Source organism: Talpa europaea (assembly GCF_964194135.1).
Source record: "Talpa europaea genome assembly, chromosome: 8".
Taxonomy (NCBI): domain Eukaryota; kingdom Metazoa; phylum Chordata; class Mammalia; order Eulipotyphla; family Talpidae; genus Talpa; species Talpa europaea.
Window position 1 is genome coordinate 23,857,048 of NC_140075.1, and position 25,688 is coordinate 23,882,735.

The following is a 25,688-nucleotide window of genomic DNA, read 5'->3' on the forward strand; positions in this document are numbered from 1 at the left end:
TTCTGATGTTATAAATACTATTTAGAAGTACAGTAACAATATTTTAAAAATATGCAAATACCATTTTTTAATTTAAAAAACCTGGGATATATATAAATCATATATTACATGACTTGATTTTCATGTATTTTAAAAAATTTCTTTTTATTTATGCATACAAGAACTGGGGTGTAGGCTAGAGGTGCGGGAGGTGAGAGGATTCACCAGAGACAGAGTGGGGAGCAGAACAGACAAATCTACTGAAACACAGTGCTGAGGGGAGCAGCAGGCAAGACAGGAGGTCTTCTGTGTCATGTGGGTAGCTCCTTGGCCTGCTGGGGATCAAACTAGTCGAGCCTTGCTGCGGTGGCTGCTGATAGCTTCATATTGCTGAGACGTCACTTGTTGAGCCACCAGGGATGCCTGCTTTTCATGTTTTAAACCAATCCTGTGTTCCTGGAGTGAGCCCCATGGTATACAAAACATTTTATATATTGCTAAATCCAATTTGCTAATATTTTGTCAAGAAATTGTGTGTGTGTGCATCAGGAATATTGGCCTGAGGTTTCCTTAATTATAAGGAAAGGTCATTGACCTTTGAATCAGAGTAATACTACCCTTCTGAAATGAGTTGGGAAATGTTCCTTTCTCTTCAATTTCTGAGTGTTTGTGTAGGGTTGTTGATTATTTCTCATGTTTGCTAGAATTTACCATTGAAGTCTAGTCTTTTGTTGGTGGGAACATTTTTAATTACTAATTCAGTTTCTTTACTTGATATGGATGTATGCGGATGTTCTGTTTGTTGAATTGGTTATGGTAATTTGATTCATTATGGGAATTTGTTCTTTTCATGTTTTTCCCTTTTTTATGTCTGTTCTATTTTTCCCACAGAATCTTATGCTAAAGCAGGAGTCAGCAAAGTTTGTATGTGAAGGGACAGATGGCAGGCTTTTTGAATCATGTGTGCTCTGCGTAACTACTCAGCTCTCTCATTGTGACGGGAAAACAGCCAGAGACAATAGGTAAACAACGGCGTGTATTCTAATAAAACTGTTGGAAGGGGGCCACATTTGATCAGTGAGCTGTTTTCTGACTTCTCTCCCCAAGTAATAAATTTTGTTGTTGGAAATCTTTTCTTGCTAATCCAGTTATCTAGGCAGGTCAGGTTTATGATGGAGTAATGTGGAAACTGATGCCCTTGTTTGGCATATCTTTGAGTATCCCTGGGATGTGTGAATTCCAATTTAGCGATTTGGACTTCATTTTGAAAAGGTGTAGAGGTAATTCAGGCATGTTTGTAGCTTTGCCTAGGTGAGAAAGCCTGTGGCCTTCCCATTATGATTTTCTAGGGCTGTAATTCAAGTTCCCTGTCTGGTCTGTATTCTTTCTGCTTATAGGAGACATTTGAAATGAAATTTGTGATGTAATAGAAACTGTATAGATTACCTCAGTTAATCTTCACAACGATTTTATGAGGTGCTGTTACAATCGGTATTATTCCCTCTCTGGAGAGGAGATAGTTGAGACTGCAATTAAGATAATTTGTTCAGGATGTAGTGCTGGTGAGTGGTAAACGGGGGCCTGTGATGACTGACTTCTGAGGTTCACGTCCTTTCCGTTAGGCTACCTTTTATGGAAGATATGGAATTAGTACTAGGGCACTAGATGTTGTCTTTTGAGAACTCTGCTTTTCCCAAGATTTTAATTTTACAAAAACTTTCCCAGATAGGTGCATGAAAAGATAGGTTGTTTTTTCAGAAATCCATAACTAACTTCTCACTCATTTACAGCCATTGGTTACAATTGTCCTTAGCAGAAGAAGGGGCTGCTCCTTGGATCTGAATGCTGTGGGTTCTGTCTGGTGTAGCAGATGAGATGAAATTTGGTAGGTCTGTAATTAGTTTATTTGTAGTTCATGGATTATTTTGGCAACTGCCATTGTTACATAATGGTCGAAAATCATTTAGGTCTACCAGAGTTTGTTATCTAAAAGCTTCGTACAAGAGAAATGAAACAATAAATTTCCATACTTAGCATGACGTTAAATAATCTGGAAAAACTGATCATTCTACATTTGAACAAAATAGTGCCATATCTAGTCTATGATTTCCTATGTCATATGCTAGCATAAATGGGTACTTTTGTCCACCATAAAGTTATATACAAAATGTTTTATTATTTATTCATAGTAGCCTCCAAACTGGAAATAATCCATCTGTCTATCAATAGCAGAATGAATAAAAAGTATTACTTATAGAATACTACATGGGAAAGAATGAACTGTTGACACATGCAACAAGGTGAATCTCACAGATGTAATGTTGAGCAAAAGAAACCAAACACTTTAGGGGAACTTTTTTTCAAAAATATTTATTTTATTTGTATATACATATAAGAATTGGGGTATAGGCCAGAGGTGCAGGGTTGAGAGGATTCACCAGAGACAGAGTGGGGAGCAGAACAGGCAGATCTACTGAAGAGCACTGCTGAGGGAAGCAGTAGGCGAGACAGGAGAGGTCTGCTGCGCCATGTGGGTAGCTCCCTGGCTGGGGATTGAACTCATGGCTACAATGGCTTGATAGTGCTGAGACTTGATAGTACTTGATAGTGTAATAGCTCAATAGTGCTGAGACTTAACCCCTGCGCCATAAGGGAGACTCCTTTAAGGGAACTTTTATGATTCCCTACTTTATGGTAGATACCAGAATAGTGGTTACCTTCTCGGAACACAGTAGAACCTTCTGGAGTATTCCAAATATTCTGTCTTTTTTTTTTTTTAATTTTTTTTTTTTTATAGAGGCATGTTTTATTTGTTTGTTTGTTTGTTTGTTTATACATGCACTGGGTACAGTCAGAAGCGCGGGAGGGTGAGAGAATTCACCAGAACCAGAGCGGGGAGCAGAACAGGCAGACTGACGAAGTACACTGCTGAGGGGAGCAGCGGGCGGCAGGAGAGGTCTGCGTGCCATGTGGGACCCTCCTCCGGTGGCCGGGGAGCAGCCGGGGATTGAATCGGTGCTGCCGAGGCTGCAGGCAGCTTCGCAACCCAGAGCTCAACCGCTGCGCCACCGGGGAGGCCCCGAATATTCTGTCTTGATTTAAGCGATGGTTATATGGGTGAATTAATATGTAAAATTTCACTGAATTGAACAGACTGTGTAGCCTTACGGTATATATATTATATACCTTGATAGGAAACCAGAATATGAAAGACCTCAGTTTGGTCCCCTTGTACCTCCTCCATCTTCTGTTTGAGCTGTAGCTCTTCTTTTGACATTAAGGTGTTAGTCCTATACCTAAGTCCCCCTTCTTTTGTTTGTTCATCTGCTGACTGTTTTCAGTCAGTGAAGGATTTTTCTTTAGGGAATAACCTGTTTGTGAATTTTATTTATTTATTTATCTATCTATCTATTTATTTAAAAAAAAGATTTATTTATTTATACAAGCACTGGGTACAGTCAGAAGCATGGGAGGGTAAGAGAATTCACCAGAGCCAGAGCAGGGAATAGAACAGGCAGACTGACAAAGAACACTGCTGAGGGGAGCAGCGGGTGAGGCAGGAGAGGTCTGCGTGCCATGTGGGATCCGGCATCCGGGGATTGAACCTGTGCTGCAAAGGCTGCAGGCAGCTTCACAGCCCAGCGCTCAACTGCTGCGCCACCAGGGGAGGCCGTTTGTTGAATTTTAAATAACACATTAATGTTGTATCTTACGTAGAGGAAAGTTTCTGGTCATAGAAAGAAAGGGCAGTTTGTTGCACATTGAGTGATTACTTGTTTTAACGTTCATTAATAAGAACAAAATTTTAAAAATACTTAACCAGTAGCAAGCCACTTTTAAAACTTGTGTATTTTGTGACTTTTTATCATCATCAGTGTTGTGGAATTGGTGTTGCTTTTGGAAATTAAATGGTGTCTTAAATTCTTGGAGATGTATGGATAATTTTGCAACTCAGTGGGTGTGTGGGTTGGTTTTGCTATTCTCCCTGCATTTGTTTATGTTTGGGATTTTCTCTTACGAAATATAAAAAAGTCTCTTGAATGAGCTTACTAATCAATGCATTGTTGCTTTTATTTTCTTTTCTGTCAGCATAGCTTTGTGATACCTGCTTAGTTGAATCACCAGAGAACTGAGTTTGTCTTTATTTATGTTTTTATGTTTTGATAATATATACTCTGCCACAGCAGTGTTTTTTGCTCCTTTTTGGCTTTTTCTTTTTAGATTATATTTAGGTATATTTCGAAATTAATATTTGAAAAGAACCTGAAATGCTATTCTGTTTTGTTTTTCATGGAAAACACTAAGCCGGTAATTAATTTTCTATATTTATACACATCTGCTAGCTATTTCCTGACTATAGGACTTTGCATGGCATATGCTTAAAGAATTTTCTAATTTTAGAACTGTTTCCAAGACGGGCCCAGGCATTTAGAAGTAAATTTTAAGATAATCTAGATTTTGAAAGATAATTTCTGGCAGATTTATTGTATCTCATTCATTCATTGATTGAATAAATATTTGTGTTTCTCCTCAATTGTAGGTACTGTTACTCATTGGACAAGACAGACAATGTTCTTTGCCCTCTTGGAGCCTCCATTTTAGTTGGGTGACACACACAGCAGAAACAAATAATTCGTGTGGTTTTTATTTTGTGGTCATATCAGGTGAGATGTTGGAGAGTGATTGGGAGTAGCTGATTAGATTGGGGAGCCAGGAAAGACTTCTTTCAGTTGGTAACATGTTAGCAAACCAGAAAGGTAGAGCAAGGTAGAACAACCCTTCATTGAGCTGGGGGAAAACAACTGAGATTACTTGGTACAGAATTTTGGAGGGAACAAACTTCGTATGTCTGAGGAACAATATAAAGTCCAGCCTGTCTGGAGAATAGCGGCAAGGTCGTGGTGAGAAAGGAAGTTGTAGAAACTAGAATCAGATCATGCAGGGCTTATAGTCCTTGAAGAGGAAGTTGGACTTAATTATAAGTATAGCTGTTAAGCAGGAGCATAAGTGCTTTATGTTTTGAAGTTTGCTCTGGCTGCTGTGTAGAGAAAGAATTGAAGAAGGCACAGGAGTAGAAGCAGGACTGGCTAGGAAACTTCCTGCAATGATGAGAGGATGGCGGCTTGGACTGGAAAGGTCATTAGTGGAGATGAAGAGAAATGGACTTATTTTGAGATGTGATAGTAGGAATTTCTGATGGGTTGAATGGATGGGATGAGAGACAGGAACCAAGAAGCGGTCCCCCTTTGTTTGGCCTCAGCAACTTGGTGACTTTTGATGTCGTTTGTTGAGACAGGAAAGACATGGGAAAGAGCAAGTTGGGGGATGTCGAATGTGTGGCTGGAGAAATCAGGAATTTCTTTTGGATATTTATGAATGCCTTAATAGACATCTTCCTAGGATCTGTCCTGTATGTGAGTTTTCATTTTATGTTTTGAGGAAAACTTTGCTAAGGAATTAAATTTTTGCATTTTGGAGGAATGGCTAAATGTTCTGTGGTGTTATGTAGTGGTTATTGGCTACATATTTTTTTCCTCCTTTTTTGATAGAGCTATAGTTTACATGCAAAAAAAAAAACACACAGATGTTAAGGGTCCGGTGAGTTTTGATAAATGTGTACATCCGTGCAGCTACTGCATCAGTAAAAATGTAGAACATTTATTTCCATTACACCATGCGCCCCTTTCCAGTAAGTTCTTTCACCCTAAAGGCCATCACTTATGATTTGTCTTGCTGTGAAGTGGTTTTTGCTTCTTGTGGAAACTTTCATATCTAGGTTTGTATAAGATGTGCTCTTAACATGTGCGACTTCTTTCACTCTTAGCTTTGAGAACCATCTACTTTGTAGCGTGTTTTTTTTTTCTTGTTATTGTTGTAGTAGTTTTCTGTTGTATAATTAACTCTTACTTTCTTTATCTCTTCTCATTTCTAGTTTTTGCCTCTTGTGAACAAAGCTGCTATGTATATTTGTATAAAAGTCTTTTTGTGGATATATATTTTTGTTTCTCTGAGTAAATCCTACTAATAAAATTTTGGGTATTAAATGTGTTGAGTATTATGTAAGAAACTCCCAAACAGTTTTCCAAAGTAGATGTATCATCTTACATTAACAGAAATGTTAGGGAGTTTTGGTTTTTCCATTAGGATGATATTTTTATTGTGGTAAAATATACAGAAAAATTACCATTTTTAAATGCTTGCTCAGTGGCATATATTCATATTATTGTGAAACCATCACCACCATCCATCTCCAGAATATTTTCATCCTTTCAAACTGAAACTCTGTACCCATTGAATAATGACTCCAATTCTCTGCCCTCCACCCCCAGATCGTAGCAACCACCATTCTACCTCTCTGAATTTGACTACTCCAGGAACCTCACACAATGGAGTGATATAAGATACTTGTTCCTTAATTTCTGACTTACTTCACTTAGATAATGTCTTCGGGGTTGATCTTGACTCCAGCACTACTTATTATAAAAGTTATGTTGCCGCTCTTGAGTTGCTTTTTCAACTCTATCGAAATTCAGTTGGGCGGTTCTATTTCTGTTCTTTTCCATTGATTTATGTATCCTTTCACCATTACCACAATCTTGACTATAGTATCAATATAACAAGTCTTAAAGTTGGTTAAACAGATTCCTCATGTCTAAGCCCTCTCTGGTGGCCTAGGGGTTAAGTTTCAGCGCTCTCACTGCCATGGCCTGAGTTCGATCCCCAGCCAGGGAGCTACCCACATGGTGCAGCAGACCTCTCCTGTCTTGCCAGCTGCTCCCCTCAGCAGTGTATTTCAGTCGATTTGCCTGTTCTGCTCCCCACTCTGTCTCTGGTGAATCCTCTAACCCTCCACACCTCTGGCATATGCCCCAGTTCTTCTACAAAATAAATCTTTAAATTTTTTTTTTATTTCACTCTTCTAGTTCCTTTGCTTTTCATGTATATAAATCTTAGGATAACCTTGTCTGTTTTAACCAAAAATCTGGGATTTTTTGTATTAGTTCTGTATACTCATTTGGAGAGAACTGACATATACTATGTTATGTGTTTCAGTCCATGAACATTGTATGTTTCTCTGTTTATATCTTGGTTGTTTCATAAATATCAACTAGTTTTCAGCATACAAATACTGTATATGTTTTAACTTTATTTATACAAGCACTGGGTACAGTCAGGAGCGTGGGATGGTGAGAGAATTCACCAGAGCAGGGAGCAGAGCAGGCAGACTGACGAAGTACACTGCTGAGGGGAGCAGCAGGTGGCGGAGAGGTCTGCACGCCATGTAGGACACTTGCCCGGTGGCCGGGGATCGAACCGGCGCTGCAGTGACTGTGGGCAGCTTTGCAACCCAGCGCTCTACTGCTGCGCCACCGGGGAGGCCCCTTAACATTATCTTTTAAAAGATTTATTTTACTTATTTATGCATACAAAAATTGGGGTCTAGGCCAGAGGTATGGGAGTGATGAGAGGATTCACCAGAGACGGAGTGGGGAGCAGAACAGGCGAATCAACTAAAATACACTGCTGAGGGAAGCAGCAGGTGAGACAGGAGAGGTCTACTGTGCCATGTGGGTCAGCTCCCTGGCTGGAGATCAAACTTGTGCTATGTGGCTACCTATACCTTGATAGTGCTGAGACTTATCCCGCTGCACCACCAGGGAGGCCCAAATTTATCTCTTTAATGCCTGTGATTTCCTCTTGTTCATTCCTAATATCTGCAGTATGTTTTATATCTCTTGACTAGTCTAACTAGGGATTAATCAACTTTATTAACATTTAAAAAAATTCATTTTTCATTTATTATTATTATTTCATTGATTTCTACTTTTTTCATTTCTAATAACCTTGGGTTAATTTGCTTTTTTTTCCTAGCTTCTTCAGATGAAAGTTTCAATCATTGGTTTTTTTAAACCTTCTCTATTTTTTTTTCTTTTCTTTTAAGAGTTATTTATTTATTCATACAAGAGCCAGGGTACAGGCTAGAGATGCAGGGGTGTGAGAGGCTTCACCAGAGACAGAGTGGGGAACAGAACAGGCAGACTGACTGAAATACATTGCTGAGGGGAGCAGCGGGTGAGACAGGAGAGGTCTGCTGCGCCACATGGGTTGCTCCCTGGCCGACCGGGGATCAAACTCATGCTGCAGAGGCTGCAGACTGCTTCCTACTGCGGTGCTTTACCCCTTGCGCCACCAGGGAGGCCCCACCTTCTCTCTTATCTAATAAAAGTATTTCAAGGTGTAAATTTCCCTTGAAGCACTGTTCTAAGTACAACCAACAAATGTTATATGTTTTCATTATCATTGAGTTTTGTTATTTTTTAATTTCCTATTTGATTTCTTCAATCAACAGGGTAGAGACAAAAAATACACTCTTATTTCAGTCCTTTAAAATGTTTTGAAATGTTTTGATACTGTTGATAGCTGAGGCCCAGCTGCTGTTGGTGAATATTCTGTGTGAATTTGGAAAAGTATATTCTGTAGTTACTAGTTTTCTATAACATGCTCATGTTTAGTTCATCTTTTTATTTTTTTATTAAGGTAACACTGATTTACAGCACTGTTTATGATTATACGTAGCTTTATATAATGCCTTCAGCTTTGAAAAATGTTTTTTGTCCACAGTTTATCATTATTAACAGTAAGGATTTACCTGATACAACAGCCATTTTTTTTTAAATTTATTTATTTATTTATACAAGCACTGGGTACAGTCAGAAATGCTGGAGGGTGAGAGAATTCACCAGAGCCAGAGCAGGGAACAGAACAGGCAGACTGACGAAATACACTGCTGAGGGGAGCAGCAGGAGAGGTCTTTCGCACCATGTGAGACCCTTGCCAGTGGCCGGGGATCGAACCGGCACTGCAGAGGCTGCGGGCAGCTTCGCAACCCAGCGCTCAACCGCTGCGCCACTAGGGGAGGCCCAGCAGCCATTTTTTTAATATATTATTTCTTTATAATTTAGTCTGAAAATATTGTGATGGCAGATATATTAAAACATAATAGGTTGTAAACAGGTTATAGTTTGTGTATGATTTGATTTATAGCTTAATATTATGTTTGTCCAATTCTTATACTTTAGTTATAAGATCTTTCTATGATATTGCTTACTGTTAATATGCATACTCCTGAAAAAAAAAAACAGGGTTTTTTGTTGTAATGCCTCAGTTAAGAATATGATAGAGTATGTATCATTAAGCAGCATCAGTATAGAGCCTGACTCACTAGCTACTGGATTTAAGTAAAGCTGTGTCTTTTTTAAGGTACATTGCGTGGTTCCTTCTCTCTACGGTAGTGTCACATCTGAAAAATGGCCGCTGATTGGCTGGGGAGTATTGTGTCCATCAACTGTGGAGATAGCTTGGGTGTCTATCAGGGAAGAGTTTCAGCAGTGGATCAGGTGAGCCAGACCATTTCTCTCACCCAGCCATTCCACAATGGAGTGAAATGCCTCGTGCCAGAAGTCACCTTCAGGTGAGTATCCTGATTTTGCCCAATTTAATCTGGTGGTCTTTGGAATTTGAATTTAGTTCTTTTTTTTTTTTTTAAGATTTATTTATTTATGCATATAAGAACTGGGATGTAGACCAGAGGTGGGTGTGTTGAGAGGATTCACCAAAGAGAGGCAGAAACAGAGAGAGCAGAACAGGCAGATCTGCTGAAATACACTGCTGAGGGGAGCAGCGGGTGAGACAGGAGAGGTCTGCTGCACCTTGTGGGTTGTTCCCCCTGGCCAGGGGCTGGCCAGGCATGGAGATCTGTACTGCTGTGGCTGGTAATAGCTTGACAGCGCTGTGTCTTTAACCCCTGCACCACCAGGGAGGCCCTGAATTTAGTTCTGATTATCAATATTCTCTTCCTTAGAGCTGCTTTTGAGTGGTCTTGTCATGGGTGAGATTTTAGTCTCAGACCTTACAGTCCAAGAGTTGTTTCAGCTTAGACTTTGTCATAATTAGGGTTTGTGAAATATTTTTCTTGTCTCTGTCAAGCACACAATATTTTTTTTATCTTAATGTCAAATTCAGAATAATCTTTTTTTCTCTGGTTTTCAGTTCTCTTCCTCAGTGGTGTGTGTGTGCCGTCTCACAGCTAAGCCCTTCCTGATTTCTCTGCACAAATAATGTCTCTCTTTGTAGCTTCATACCATCGTTTACCTCCACAAGCACACTGTATCCAGACGCTGAAGGCCTTAGAGAAATGTATTTTTTTTTATGTTTACCCTCAGATCTCAGGTTCAGCTGTTTTCTCACCCTTGGCAGACATCCTCCCTTTCTGTGTTTAAGAAAAAAACAACCAGATAGTGTTGGTCAAGAACTTTCTTGAATTTGTTAACAGTGCTCACACGACTTTTTCTGTGGGTTTACTGTTTGATTTTCTTACCTCCTCTGAAGTCTGTGAGTTTGGGACTAACCACCAGGTATGCTTTATGTGCTATCCTTTTTATAGCCTTTGAGACCCTCCTACACTGCTTTTGTGTCTTCAGTTTCACTCTTTATGCCTTTTTCTCTTTGCATTCCAATATCCTCTGGCTGCCCCCATGGTGATACACTCCCCTCACCTCCACCCCCACCCCTGGCAGTGGCTGCTAGTTGTTGCCTGTCCTTTCCTTTTATACCCAAAGTTGTTTTCAGAGCAAAATAGTCTGCCTTCTTTCTCTTTATGGCCTCATTTTTAGTCCCTCCTTATCTTACATTTAACTTTTTCCCCCCCACTTTACCATTTTGCTGAATAAGCTCTTAACCAAGGATAACAATGACCTAATTGCTACATTCAGCGGCATTGTCTCAATTCTGATCACATTCATTTGTTCCCTAACTTTTGTAATCCCCTTTTCTTTTAGTTTTTCTGTCACCCCATTTGGATTTGCTTTTACTGTATTCCTCCATTTCTTTCCCTTCTCCCCTCCCATCTCCTCCCATCGGCTCCTTTTTCCCCACTCATTTCTCAAGGTTAATCAGAGTTCTGTCTTTGATCCTTTTCTCAGTCTGCTCTCTCTAGTCAAATCTCATGTGTACCTTTTTGTATGTTAATGCCACCCCAGATCTTTAATTTAGACCCATTAACTAAGCTCCAGACACTATTTGAATTCTCTAGGCACTATTTTAATTGTCTACTGGTCATTTTTCATTGGATATCTCATAAAATATCTTAAACTTAAGGTTTTCATTTTTTTTAATTATTAATTTTTTAAAAAGATTTATTTATTTATACAAGCGTTGGGTACAGTCAGAAGCGTGGGAGGGTGAGCGAATTCACCAGAGTCAGAGCAGAGAGCAGAGCAGGCAGACTGACAAAGTACACTGCTGAGGGGAGCAGCGGGTGGCAGGAGAGGTCTGCGCGCCATGTGGGACCCTCACCCAGTGGCTGGGGATCGAACTGGCACTGCAGAGGCTGTGGGCAGCTTTGCAACCCATGCGCTCAACCGCTGTGCCACCGAGGAGACCCTAATTATTATTTTTTAAAGATTTATTTATTTATACAAGAACTGGGGTACAGGCCAGAAGTGCGGGAGGGTGAGAGGATTCACCAGAGACAGAGTGGGGAGCAGAATAGGCAGATGGACCAAAAATACTACTGAGGGGAGCAGAAGGTGAGGCAGGAGAGGTCTGCCGCACCATGTGGGTATCTCCCTGGCTGGTAGGGGATTGAACTCACGCTGCAGAGGCTGCGGACAGCTTCACAGCAGTGTGCTTAACCTGCTGCGCCACCGGGGAGGCCCCTTAAACTTAAGTTTTTCAAAGCCGAACTTATTTTATTACTTGCAGATTTCTTCTTACAAAGGTTTGCCTTTAATTGGTGACTAATGATAACTTTCATCTAAGTTAGGGGCTTAGGAATTGTGGTAAATTCTCCTTTTATCTTCATGTTCGGTTAGTCAGCAAGTCTTGTGGAGTACAAAGTTCTCTTGGTTTCATTCTCCTCCCTCTGCACGGTCATTCAGCCTCTTCATCCCCCTTATTTCTTGTCTGGTCTCTTAATTGGTGCTCTTGCCTCTAAGTTTCTCCACTTTCCCTACAGCCGCCAGAAAAATTCAATGATTATGGCAGCTGCTGTTGTCCCTGATTACCTCCCGATGACTCTCCTCAAGCATCCTTCCCTTTGGCATCACCACGACATTTGCATTTCCTCAAGTGGGCCATATTTCTCAATTCCTAAGCTTTGGCTTGAAATGCTCTTCTCCCTTCTATTCTCTGCTTGACTAACTCTTATTCTTCCTCCCCACTCACACCTATCTTCAGTATCTTATCCATCTTTGCCAAACTTAGATGTTTTGCTTTCAGACTTTCTAGTTCCCAGAATTCACCTCTGTCAGTGTGTGTAATCCTTTTGATGGTCTACTTTTCTGTTGACCAGAGTGGGAGTTCCTTGTTGGCAGGTATTGTTTCTCTCTCTGTAGACCCCATTCCTAAGCCCAGGGCTTACCACATAGTTAGTAGTCTGTGCTTATTTAAAGAACAGGGGAGGGAGGGAGTGAGGGAGGAATCTTTTAAAAAGCTGTTGAGCATTCTAGAAATCTAAGATGCTAGCGATAGTTTTATGATGAACAATAGATCTCTTTAAAAGCCAGCGCTGTGCCAGTTTAATGTTGTGGTGAACTGAAAGTGCTCTCCCACCTTGCCTAGCTTTTGCCTTGATATCTTAGTGATGTGCAGCCCTGCAAAGGTGTAGCTGGTTGTTGCTGGTTCCAGTTTCATCACTGTGAGTCCCTGTTGCAGTGTTGTGATGTGGACTCTTTTTTTGCGTATTTCAGGGCAGGTGACATTACAGAGTTAAAAATTCTGGAGATCCCTTGTCCTGGAGACAGCCAGCGTTGTGGAGATCTTCACCAGGCGGGGTTAGCTCCCTCTGGTATCGGCTTCCAAGTGGGCATCAGTCAGAATGGCACGGGCAAATTGGTCAAGAAGCCAACCTCTACCAGCAGTGCCCCTCAGAATATCCCTAAGAGGACAGATGTGAAGAGCCAAGACGTTGCCATTTCCCCACAGCAGCAGCAGTGCTCAAAGAGCTATGTGGACAGGCACGTGGAATCCTTGAGTCAGTCTAAAAGTTTCCGTCGTCGGCACAACTCTTGTAAGTAGCTCAAGTTGATGATTTTGTTGTAACCTTGTATTTCAGTGCTATGAGCCCCTCTCCATTGCTGCTTTATAAACAGGTCCTTTATTCTCCTAATAAAAAAGGATGCTGGCAGAGCGTCACAGAAAAATTGCCTGGTTCTCTTCTTCCAGTGACTATTCTCACACAATATTAAGGGAAAGGAAATGAACTGTTAAGAGTCTTGAACCAGCTCCCTGCCCTCTCCCACCACTTGCCTTCCTTGAGGAAAAGTCAGTTATAGACAAAAGTGGCATTGTTTTTAATCTGGTAACCAGTGGTGATACTTGTGGCTGAGTTGGATCTTGATAACTTCTCTTGCAATTTGGCTCCCACCCACAGAGGGCTAGACCTTGCTGTGGTGGTGGAGTTCTGATAGACTGACGATTTAGAGTTTGCCTACTCACTGTCTTTACTGACACATCAAGGAGCTCATGCACTGGCTTTGAAAACGATGCCTTGTTTGGTCCTAGTAGTTTGTTGAATGCCATTTGTTCATTATAGAACTGTAGTTAATACACTGTTAAAATTTCGAAAATTAAGTGACTGTATTTCAAGGCACTTTCCTTTTGGAGATCCCAGATCCCACTAACTCTGAATTGACAGATTGAAGAAAGATTGAAAACTTGAGACTAAAATTGCATTATTACTTTTTTTATGTCCTATACAATGCTTGGATAGAAAGTGACTCTTTTCCATTTAGTCTTTAATCTTTTCTGCTTTTATTCTCTTGTTTGTTTTAAGTTCATATATTCAGTTTATAATCTATCTATGCACTTGGAGATAACCATTAGCAATTTGCATTATTTTTCTATGTATTTCCCTCTTTTATTAATGTCTTATGTTAGTATGGACTGTTTGTTATAATTTATGAAATAGTGGTGCTTCATTATTATTCATTAAATTTTATTCAGATTGCTTTAGTTTTTACCTCATATAATATCCTGTTACAGACTCCTGCCCACATACTGCATTACATTTAGTAGACATGTCTCCTCTTGCTCAGTGAGTTTCTCAGACTGTCTTTGTTTTTGATGAGTTAGTTTTTTTTTTTTTTTTTAAAGATTTATTTTTATTTATACAACAGCTGAGGTACAGGTCAGAGTTGTGGGAGGGTGAGAATATTCACCAGAGACAGAGCCGGGGAGCAGAACAGGCAGATGGACTGAAAGCACTGCTGAAGGGAGCAGCGGGCGAGGCAGGAGAGGTCTGCTTTACCATGTGGGATTCTCCCCGGCCAGCCGGGAATTGAACCGGTGCTGCGGAGGCTGTGGACAGCTTCACAGCACTGCGTTCAACCTGCTGTGCCACCGGGGAGGCCCAATGACTTAGATCGTTTTAATGAATATTGGTCAGGCACTTTGTTAGAATATCCCTCAAATGGTATTTGATGTTTTTCTTATGGTTGGACTGGGGTTTTATGTTTGGGGGAGAAAGACCATAGAGATAAAGTGTTATTTTTGTTACATCATATTAAGGGTATGTGCTATCAATATGATTTGTGACTTTTGTTGTTGGCCATCATCAACTGGCTGAGGTAGTATATGTCCGATTTCTCCTGTGTAAAATTCTCTATTACCCCTTTCTGTGCTGTGCTCTTTAGAAGGTAGTCATTGTGTATAGCCAACACTTAAGAGGGAGAAAGTTAGGTACTCTCTCCTGGAAGACAGAGTATTTACACAAATTATTTGGATGGGGCCTCTCCGGTGGCGCAGTGGGTTGAGCGTCGCGCTGTGAAGCTGTCTGCAGCCTCTGTAGCGCCGGTTCGATTCCTGGCCGTCCAGGGAGAAATCCACATGGTGCGGCAGACTTCTCCTGCCTCGCCGGATGCTCCCCTCAGCAGTGTCTTCAGTCCGTCTACTGTTCTGCTCCCCGCTCTGTCTCTGGTGAATTCTCTCACCCTCCTGCGCCTCTGACCTGTACCCCAGTTCTTGTATAAATAAAATCTTTAAAAAAACAAAAAACAAATTATTTGGAATTCTTCTGTACCAGAGATTTGTCTTTTCTCCCCCATTTATGTATTTAGTCATTTTGAAATCGTTCTTTATTACAGGTATTTATACTCTGGACTATAAATCAATACTGTATAATTTTGATGCCCAAAGTATTTCAGCTTGGCAGTTGGCTACTGTGTTCCTTTGACATGACCCACATTGTGGGTTTTTCCCCCGCTAATACTGCCTTTTCTGGTGATACAAGATGCTCTAGGCATATCTTCTGTATTTCCTGCCCCAACCCTAGAATTAGCCTTGCCTTTGTCTTCAAGGAATCCTGTTGCCATTTGTTGCGGAATGGTATTAGGAACCAAGGGGCTGCTGGGTAGCTTTCCAGCTGGCAAAGCAGGGGAGTACATATGTGTATACAAATCAATGTATGTGGGGCCTCCCTGTGGTGCAGTGGTTGAGCGCTGGGTTGCGAAGCTGCCTGCAGCCTCTATGGCGCTGGTTTGATCCCCGGCTGGTCCCCGGCCACCAGAGGAGGGTCCCACATGGCGCGTAGACCTCTCCTGCCGCCCGCTGCTCCCCTCAGCAGTCTACTTCGGTCCTTCTGCCTGCTCTGCTCCCCGCTGTGGCTCTGGTGAATTCTCTTACCCTCCCGTGCTTCTGACTGTACCCAGTGCATGTATAAACAAACAAATAAATAAAACATGCCTCTAAAAAAAAAACAACAAAACAAATCAATGTATGTGAACAGATCTGTAAACATTTCTTTGTGTAACTATATGAAACTAATTCATACTCATGTCTCCAGCTCTTATCCATTGTCCCATGGATCATTCTATCTCCCTTCTCGCTCTCTTTTATTTTTAAGATTTATTTTTATTTATTTATGCATACAAGAACTGGGGGTATAGGTTAGAGGTGTATGTAGGTGGGGAGAGGATCCACCAGAGACAGAGCGGGGAACAGAACAGGCAGATTGAATGAAATACACTGCTGAGGGGAGCAGCGGGCGAGACAGGAGAGGTCTGCTGTGCCATGTGGCTTAGCGCCCTGGTGGGGATCAAACTCTTGCCACAGTGCCTGGTGATAGCTTGATAGTGCGGAGACTTTAACCCCTGCACCACCAGGGAGCCCCCTCCCCTTTTTCCTATTGCAATCTCTCATCGAACAGTGAGAAGCCTGTCTCCTACCATCTGTCATTCATTGACTTAAATTATTCAATTCCTGTATGAGTCGAGCAGCGTCAGAATCAGTAACACCTCCCCTCACCCGCTTCACTCACTCTCTTCATACATTTGTCACAGATTGTTTTGTTATACTCTGCATTTCATCCTCCAATCTGCTCAGTGATTTTAAAAAAAATTTGCATGCATTAAGGCTCATGCTGGTCTAAAGTTCTACCATTTAAAAAAAATCCAGCATTTTGTATCCCTCACCACAGTGTTATACAGAACCCATGTTTAATCCCCTCTGCCTCTCCCCCTCCATGACCTCTACCACAGTCCATTTGCATTTTCCAGAATATTATATAATTAAAATCACACAGATTTCAGACCAACTTCTTTTATTTATTTATTTTTTAAAAGATTGATTTATGCATACAAGAGCTGGGGTACAGGCCAGAGGTGCAGGGGGTGAGAGGATTCACCAAACAGAGTGGGGAGCAGAACAGGCATATTGGCTGAAATACACTGCTGAGAGGAGCAGTGGGCAAGTCAAGAGAGGTCTGCTGCGCCATGTGGGTAGCTCCCTGTCCAGCCTGGGATCCAACTCGTGCTGCAGAGGCTGAGGACAGCTTCATAGGTTGCGTCTTAACCCCTTGTGCCACCAGGGAGGCCCCAGACCGACTTCTTTTACTTAGCAGTGTCATTTAAGATTTGCCCATTCTTTTTGTTGCTTGATAGTTCATTTTTCTGAATAATATTCCATTAGTAAGGATGTATCAAAGCTTGTTTATTCATTTACCTATTGAAGGGTATCTTGGTTGCTTCCCACTTTTGGTGATTGTGCGTAAAACTGCTAGAAACATTTGTGTGCAGGTTTTATGTGGACATAAGTTTTCAGATCAGTTGGGTAAATTCCCAGCAATGCAATTGCTGGATATTATGGTAAAGATAATAAATTTTTATTTTTTTCATCACTAACAATTATGGCAACTCTGTTTAAAGAGGGCAGTTAACTTCAAAGTAAGTCATGTGTTTGTTCTTTGACACCATTTTGGATACAAAATGGTGCAGGGGTTAGAATGAATCACTTTTAAAAATAAGCCCTGGTTGAAGCTTACTCTGCTTTTTGCTGTTTAATCCATTTCCTTTACCTAGATTTTTAATTCCATGTATATATAAAGAGATCATAGGCAGTAAATTATTAACTCTTTCAGAGAACTTCTTTTGAATCCCGATTCGTGTGGAAAATGAGACCTGGGTGGCCTGGGAATCTGATGCTGAGATGTGGCTCAGAATTGGTTTCTGATAGAAGGTAGAGTTGCCTTTTTTATCTGTATAGTGAGCCCTTTACGATGCAGAGAAACGGCTGGATAGGTTAACTTCTTAAGCACTTATGTAGCAGGATTTAAGGAGTTCCCAGGCAATATATTGTTTTCTTCCTGCCATATTTATAGTGCAGGTTATCCATGTTTTTCTCATCAGGGATCTATAAGTAGAATTTTTTCTGGTATGGGTACATTGGTATTGAGACTCTAAGATTGACAAAGCTATTAGGATATAATAGCTTCAATTCCTGCTTTTTAAGTGTTCTCTCAAGGTTAGAAATTAATTGTTGAGGCATTTGAGGTTTCTAGTTACCTAATCTAACATTGATGAGAGATTTAGCACAAACAGGTTATAATCTGTTTTTTTTAGGTTGTGGGCGGTGGTTGGAAAAGTTATAAAAAATATTTCTATGACCTTGGTCATTGAACTGACCACTCTGAATATTTGCCAATTGCGTGAATGGAACATTAGGCCCAGGGAGCAGAGGGAGACCACTTGAGGTTTTCCTCACGGATACAGTTTCCCTCTACAGATACAGATCTGTGTATGGTCTGTTGGCATAGGAGTGATCACACCATCTGAGGTTACAAGTTATTTTTGCCAAGTGTTCACAATTCAACACTGACTTCTTAACCTCCCTGGATGGGCTTCATGTATATTCCAACAAACATAAACCCTAGTGCTGCTGCTGGAATCTAAGAAGTTGACTGTTTACCAGGCCCTCTAACTGAAAAGATCTCAGATACCCTTAAGCACCTTCTCACAAAGTCCATTGAGTCTGGCACTAAAACATTTGCAGTTTGACCTTCACGTGCCCTTTCGTGTGCTTAAATACTGGACAGCGTTCTACTTTACAATATGTGTGTGACAAAAACCAATAAATAAGTGGCACTGAGGGTTTCACAACAATGGATTTGTTATGTTATTCTGGCCAAAGGACCTTGTGCCAAAGGCTGGCAGCAAAGTGGCACAGGAAGGCAGCCAGCCTCCAGTCTTAACACATACTTGGCCCTTATAATTGAAAGTTAAAGAAATCTGGGAAGCACTGTTTATCTTTTCCAAGGGAAATGCTTTTCTCTTCCAGTGGCCGAAGGCCGGTTTATTACAAAGTGAGGCCCTTTCGGCTGAGTAAGCTAGTGATTGAGAAAACTTACTCACCCAGGATGCCCCAATACTTCACCCAATATGCCCCATAATTCTTTTACAGATTCTTTGCACTTGTTTGGGCTTCTCAGAGTTACATGATTTCCCTTCTCCTGTTTTTCATCTTTTTATATGTGAAGATAGCATGGTATTTGGAATATCACAGATCAAAGTTCACATTCTAGCTCAGGCATTAGTTATCAAAGTTGGAGTTCCCTTTAGTTTCCTCATTTGTAGAATGAGGAAAGGGGAGCATACGAGACAACGGAACATGGTAGCCTGCCCTTTTTTTACTTTATATTCTCTTATCTTTTTCTTGCTGACCTGTGATGTTGGTATTTCCTCTTGGAAATTTTTTTCACTCTGCTTTCCTGACAGAATTTGGAAGATAGCTAGCCTTACTATATATTTGTCAAATGAAGAATACAGGGAGATCCTGTATTCAGCCCGAGGAAATGCCCAGTACCTTCTAAAGATACAGCTCTGGCTTTGGTTGCAGGTTATGTTTGTAGAGTCCCATGGCCAAGCCAAAAGTGGTTTTCCATTTTGCTGCTTTTACCCTGTATTCTTGCCCATTGATTAATTGCTTCTCTTCATATGTCGTTGTGCTAGGTCCGGGATAGTTCATTGTCAGTTCATATTGGACATGACTGAACTCTTTTCTTCTGAAGTTCTTGCCTCATCTTACCTCATATTATTGTTGACAGCTTTATCTTCCTGTCTTTTTCAGTCACGCAACACACTTGGCTTAATTTTTGATGACTCCCTTCTTTCTCATGGTTACTCAAGTTGCCTTTTCTTTCATAACCTCTTTAGACTTAATGTTTGCTGTTTGGTTGTTGTTTTGTTTTGTTTTTTTTATTGTTGTTCTTACTAACTCAACAGAGATTTGTGTACTTTTGGTGGACTAAGCATAAAATTATGTGACAGGTATGAACAACATGGTTCTGCTCTCTGTTGGCTTACAAGCTCCTTGGGGAATTAGCATAAGAACACAGATAAGTACAGAACAAAGTAGGTAGCATAGGGTAGGTGCTAGGTAAATGACACCTTTGTTACTGCAGGTGGTCAGATGGGAGTGGTTTTTCAGCACAAGTAGTCAAAGATGGTATGTTTAGGCTGAGTCTATAACAACAGATATGAGAAACAGCTTAAAAGTTCATCAATAGTTACAGGATACAGCAAATATGATGTAATTTGTAATTAATGCAGCTATAAGTAGATAAAGACATTTGAAGAAATCTTCTGAAACAGGAAGAGGTTCATATGCAAGAAAGCAGTATATGGATGTAATAAGATTGGTGCAGTTTTGACTATTAGGAAAATATTTGTCATTTTTTATATATTTTACACATCATCTACTGTGAACATTTATTAACAAAGTTATTTTTTAAAAAGGAATACAAACAGGTTTTTTGTTTTTGCCTCCTATGTTCATTTCCTAGACATGATTCTTTTACAGATTCTTTGCACTTGTTTGGGCTTCTCAGAGTTACATGATTTTCCTTCTCCTGTTTTCATCTTTTTATATGTGAAGATAGCGTGGTATTTGGAATATCACAGATCAAAGTTCACATTCTAGCTCAGGCATTAGTTATCAAAGTTGGAGTTCCCTTTAGTTTCCTCGTTTGTGGAATGATGATTTTATTTAGGTGTTTTACAGACAACTGAGATAATGTGTGTCCCATAGGCTCAGCCTGCGCCAGACCCATGGATTCTGCAGAATTGCACATGGTATAGGGATCTTTACGGTGTTTTATTCTTGGCTAGTAAATGACTGTAGACCAAATAACCATCATAAAGTGTTTTCATGCTTCTCTACTAATACCTTATAATACCTTAGAGTATTGTAAGAATTAATGAAGTAATCTTTGTGAAAATGTTGATGGTAAATACTCTATGAGTAATAGAAAATCCTTTTCAGTGTCTTAAATAAATTATGTCATAGTCGGTCCAGAGTTTGGACATTTCCAACCAGGAAATAACCACTACTTCAACGTTGTTATTTGTGTGTTGGCTTCATCCTCACATTGATACTGGCTGACTCCATCAGTTCCATGTGTTTCATCCAGAATATTCTTCAGAAGGAGAAAAGACACCATCTCTCCCAGTGCATCATCAGAGTTTCTTAATGTCAGTCAGTATTTTTAATATTTTGAGCCACTTAATTTTTTGTTGTGGGAGATTGTCGTGTGCATTGTAGAATAAGTAGTATCCTTGAACTCTTGTGTACTAGATGTCAGTAGCCCACCCCAGGCATTGTCAGTTGTTGGAGAGAGGGGGCCAGAATTGTCCCTGATTGAGAACAAAGAATTATCAGGCATAAGGAAACCTCTATTAAAACACTGCTGCAAGCAACATTGATGGAGCTGGAAGGGATCATGCTCAGCGAAATAAGCCAGAAAGAAAAAGAAAAATACCGGATGGTCTCACTCATAGCAGGAATCTAGAAAACCTAAATAAGGGACCAGGGAAAAGAATAACTATAAGAAAGAAAAAAATCAAAATCAACAAACGACTATAAACCAGAGATACACTATGGGGGTGGGGTGGGGCTGAGAAAGGAGGGATTGGGGCCAAAATAAGGGGGTTGCAATTGTATGGGGAATATAAAAATAAAAAAAGGGGGGGGGGACTCTGCTGCAAGATCTTCCTCCTCCTAACCCTGTGCCATGATGTCTTCTGGGCTAATTATTGCTTTACATGCCCATACTTAAATCAGTTATTGGCTTGAGTACCACCATGATACTTTGGAATTAGCTCCTGAGAGGAAAGTATTTGTGTGAACAAAAATGGGTTTTGTAATAATTACTTTTATAGTAATATTAATGGTTCGAAGTGTTTTTTGCCTATTAAAAATTAATATTTGGTTGGAAAAGAGTGATTAATTGGAGTCATTACTTTTTTTAAAAGATTTATTTATTTATGCATACAAGAACTTGGTACAAGCCAGAGGTATGGGGGGGGTGGGTGAGAGGATCCACCAGAGACAGAGTGGGGAGCAGAACAGGCAGATCCACTGAAATACGCTGCTGAGGGGAGCCGCGGGCGAGACAGGAGAGGTCTGCTGCTCCATGTGGTAGCTCCCTGGCTGGGGATCGAACTCATGCTGCAGTGGCTGCAGATAGCTTCATAGGTTGTGTCTTAACCCCTTGTGCCACCAGGGAGGCCCTGGAGTCATTAATTTTTTGAATCTTGGTATACCACTAAGGAAAAGTAGTTTTAGAGAAATTTTAACGTAAGGAATTGGTTTTATAGGCATTGGAAGACCAAAAAAGATCAGGAAGAGATATCAAGGAAGGGGAAACGAAGGGAAGTGGGTAGGTTATCAGAACCTTAAGAGTTCAGAAGAGGGGCTTAGCGAACTTCTAGGGAGTGCAGTGGAGTTGGCTCTTCAGGCCAAAAAGAACAGCTGGAGGCTGGAACCAACTGCCAGGGCAAATAAACAAGGCGCAAGTCCCTTCTTCCTCCCACTTCCTTCTTCCTTCCAGTCTCTTCAGACACTCACTGCTGGCATGGGGACCTAACAGGAAGCCAGCTAAGGAAGGAAAAATGTAGTTTGTAGAGTTCCAGCCCCATATCATAAAGGGTGAGGGTGGAGTTGAAAGACAGTAGCTTAGTAAGTGACATATTTAACAACTTGAATGAAACAGATCCAAAGAACCTGCTCCACATTCAGTTAATCTTTAAATTTAGGCTTTGTAGACTGAAAGGTCTCTGTCTCAAAATATTTAACTTTGTCTTTGGAGCCCAAAACCAGCTTTGGCCTATGTAAACAAGTATGATTGTGTTCCAGTGCAACTTTATTTACAGAAACAGCCACTGGACTGGATTTGGGCCCAAGGCTGAAGTTTACAGAATTATGCTTATACATTTTGGGTGAAATGAATCATTGATATTCCATATGGATTCATGTGTGGAAAAAAATGATATTTTTTAAATTTGGGAAGCCATTTTCTTAGATGATTAATTTTTTTTTTAGAGATTTATTTATTTATTTATACAAGCACTGGGTATAGTCAGAAGCGCAGGAGGGTGAGAGAATTCACCAGAACCAGAGCGGGGAGCAGAGCAGGCAGAAGGACCGAAGTACACTGCTGAGGGGAGCAGCGGGCGGCAGGAGAGGTCTGCGCGCCATGTGGGACCCTCCTCCGGTGGCCGGGGAGCAGCCGGGGATCGAACCGGCGCTGCAGAGGCTGCGGGCAGCTTCGCAACCCAGCGCGCAACCGCTGCGCCACCGGGGAGGCCCAAGATTTATTTCTTTTATACATACAAGAACTGGGGTATGGCCAAAAGTGGGGGGGGGGGGTAAAAGGATTCACCAGAGACAGAGTGGGGAACAGAATAGGAAGGTCAACAGAAATACACTGCTGAGGGGAGCAGCGGGCGAGTCAGGAGAGGTCTGCTGCACCATGTGGGTCACCTCCCTGGCTGAAGATCAAACTCGTGCTGCAGTGGCTTCAGGTAACTTCATAGTGCTGCGTCTTAACCCCTGCGCCAGTAGGGAGGCCCCCATAATCCAGGCTGTTTATGGTATATTAGCAAGCTCTTTTGGTCAACCTTGCTATTTTTTTTCAGAGGCCTAAATTTCATCTTTGCTGCCAGTACAGCCCTTCTCCATGCCAATATTTGGCATTAGGAAGACTTGAACATGAGATATTTTTTTATAGTATACATCTTGCAGAATAATTACTGCAATTCATCTTTCTGATGTCAATTAATTTGCTAATGTGTTAAACAGATTTTTTTTTTTAAGATTTATTTATTTGTTTATACAAGCACTGAGTACAGTCAGAAGCGTGGGAGGGTGAGGGAATTCACCAGAGCCAGAGCGGGGAGCAGAACAGGCAGAAGGACCAAAGTAGACTGCTGAGGGGAGCAGCGGGCGGCAGGAGAGGTCTGTGCGCCATGTGGGACCCTCTTCCAGTGGCCGGAGAGCAGCCGGGGATCGAACCGGCGCTGCAGAGGCTGCGAGCAGCTTCGCAACCCAGCGCTCAACCGCTGTGCTACCAGGGAGGACCGTTAAACAGATATTTATAGATTGCCTGCTGGGGATACCACAAGTGAGTATTTTATATACAAGGACGTTGAAACATTGAGTGACAGGTATAAATGTCATTGACAAAATGACAACTAGATCCTAAATTACCTGGCTCCTACATGGCCCATTGGGTAGAAGGAGGTTGCTGTGAAAAGAATTTGAGCAGTATGGTTGGGATGATATGGATGAAAGAGTTTGCTAGTGATCATTTTCACCTCTACTTGAGTATTTTCAATAACTAAGAAGCTCAGTATCTCAAAGGAAAGTACATTACAATTACTGGTCACTTAGTTCACCATTCCAGGATGGTCAGATGGGGAATCAGTATAAGTGTATTGAATATAAATTCAACGATTCTTTGGGAATAGATGATTTGGAGAATTCTGTGGGATCTTCTTCATTGGCTGCTAGTATTTGTGTTTTTTCTTTTTAAGATTTATTTTATTTATGCATACAAGAGCTGGGGTGTATGTCAGAGGTGTGGGGGGTGAGAGGATATACCAGAGACTGTGTGGGGAGCAGAACAGGTGGATCTACTGAAATGCATTGCTGAGGGGAGCAGCGGGCGAGACAGGAGAGGTCTGCTGCGCCATGTGGGTCAGCTCCCTGGCCAGGGATCAAACTCATGCTGCAGTGGCTGCCTATAGCTTCAGGGAGACTGGCTGCTAGTATTGATAGGATGTGTGGCCACATTAGAGATTCAGAGGTAGAGCGGCTGACTGTTTATCAATTTGTGTTTTAGTGTGGTGTCCACAGGATCAATGTGAGCCTGTCATTATTTGATGGTTCAGAAATTGCATACCCAAAAGTGATAAAATTCTGAGATAGGAGATCACTAAAAGCAAGTTTATAAGTCAAAATACCAACTTGTAGTGGTATTTGTCTAAACCCAAAGATTCTCTTTGGCTGGTGTCTAGCCTGAGAATCAAATAAGTGATCAGAATGTTACTTGCTTGGTAAGCGTAGAATTAAGAGGCACTTGGAAAATATCTTTTGTGAACTCAGGTTATAAAGACTTGACCTTTTTTTATTCTGGGGTCTTTTTCTTTTGAATAACTGCTAGACGGTCAGGATTGAATTACTTTGATCTGTGGGAAGAGACTATTATATTGTCCTTCCACTTTTTTGATACTCAGTTGTTAAGAAAAGTCTCTGTTATTACTGATTTCCTAAGGAAGGACAAAATTGGTTAAGATTTCCAGGAGTACTGCTCATTTCACGTTCCTTGAGTAACGTATGAAATTTTTTATCAGTCTTCCATGAGATTTGTGATATTTTGTGTTACTTAATGATTTAGAAATACCTTATCTTTATCATTTCACATTGATCGCTGTAACACTCTTCATAAAGGACTTGTGAACTGTGTTTGCCGCTCCCACTGAGCACTTTCTGCAGGCATACTGACTTTCGTCTCTGATTTTTCCCTCCAGGGTCATCTAGTAGCAGACACCCAAATCAGGCAACTCCAAAGAAAAGTGGCTTAAAGAATGGCCAGATGAAGAATAAAGATGACGAGTGCTTTGGGGATGATATTGAGGAGATCCCAGACACAGATTTTGATTTTGAAGGGAACCTGGCTCTTTTTGACAAGGCTGCTGTGTTTGAGGAGATTGATACGTACGAGAGGAGAAGCGGTGCCCGCTCCAGGGGCATCCCGAATGAAAGGCCTGCGCGGTATCGCCACGATGAGAACATCCTGGAGTCAGAACCCATCGTCTACCGGCGGATCACGGTGCCCCAGAGTATGAGCAAAGAGTTCTGCACAGGTGAGTTGCTGCACCAGGTCCCACAGCCTGCAGAGTGTTCTTTCTGTTGGGTTTGAAACAGAATGACCCAGATTCTGAGTCTAGTCTTACTGTAGACATGGACTGAAGTGACTTGGCAGCTGACCTGTTGTTGTATTCTCATGGGGATCGTTGTCATGTCATCATAGCATCCCGCCTGCCACCGTGGAAGGGCTGCTTTCTCTCCGTGTCCATTGATAGCCTGCATCTGGCAGG

At 41.2% G+C, this 25,688-nt stretch overlaps 1 protein-coding gene across 1 annotated transcript in view; it reads left to right on the forward strand.

Annotated features, from left to right (window-relative positions):
• Positions 1–9,261: 9,261 nt before the first annotated feature.
• Positions 9,262–25,688, forward strand: part of EDC3 (enhancer of mRNA decapping 3) — a gene marked incomplete at its 3' end in the record, with an annotated part of 37,730 nt that continues 21,303 nt past the window's right edge. Inside the window, exons 1-3 of the mRNA XM_084239698.1 lie at positions 9,262–9,451; positions 12,729–13,048; positions 25,119–25,454. Of these exons, the coding sequence (XP_084095824.1) occupies positions 9,288–9,451; positions 12,729–13,048; positions 25,119–25,454 (820 nt within the window). The 5' untranslated portion in view covers positions 9,262–9,287. The remainder of the gene's footprint in view (positions 9,452–12,728; positions 13,049–25,118; positions 25,455–25,688) is intronic.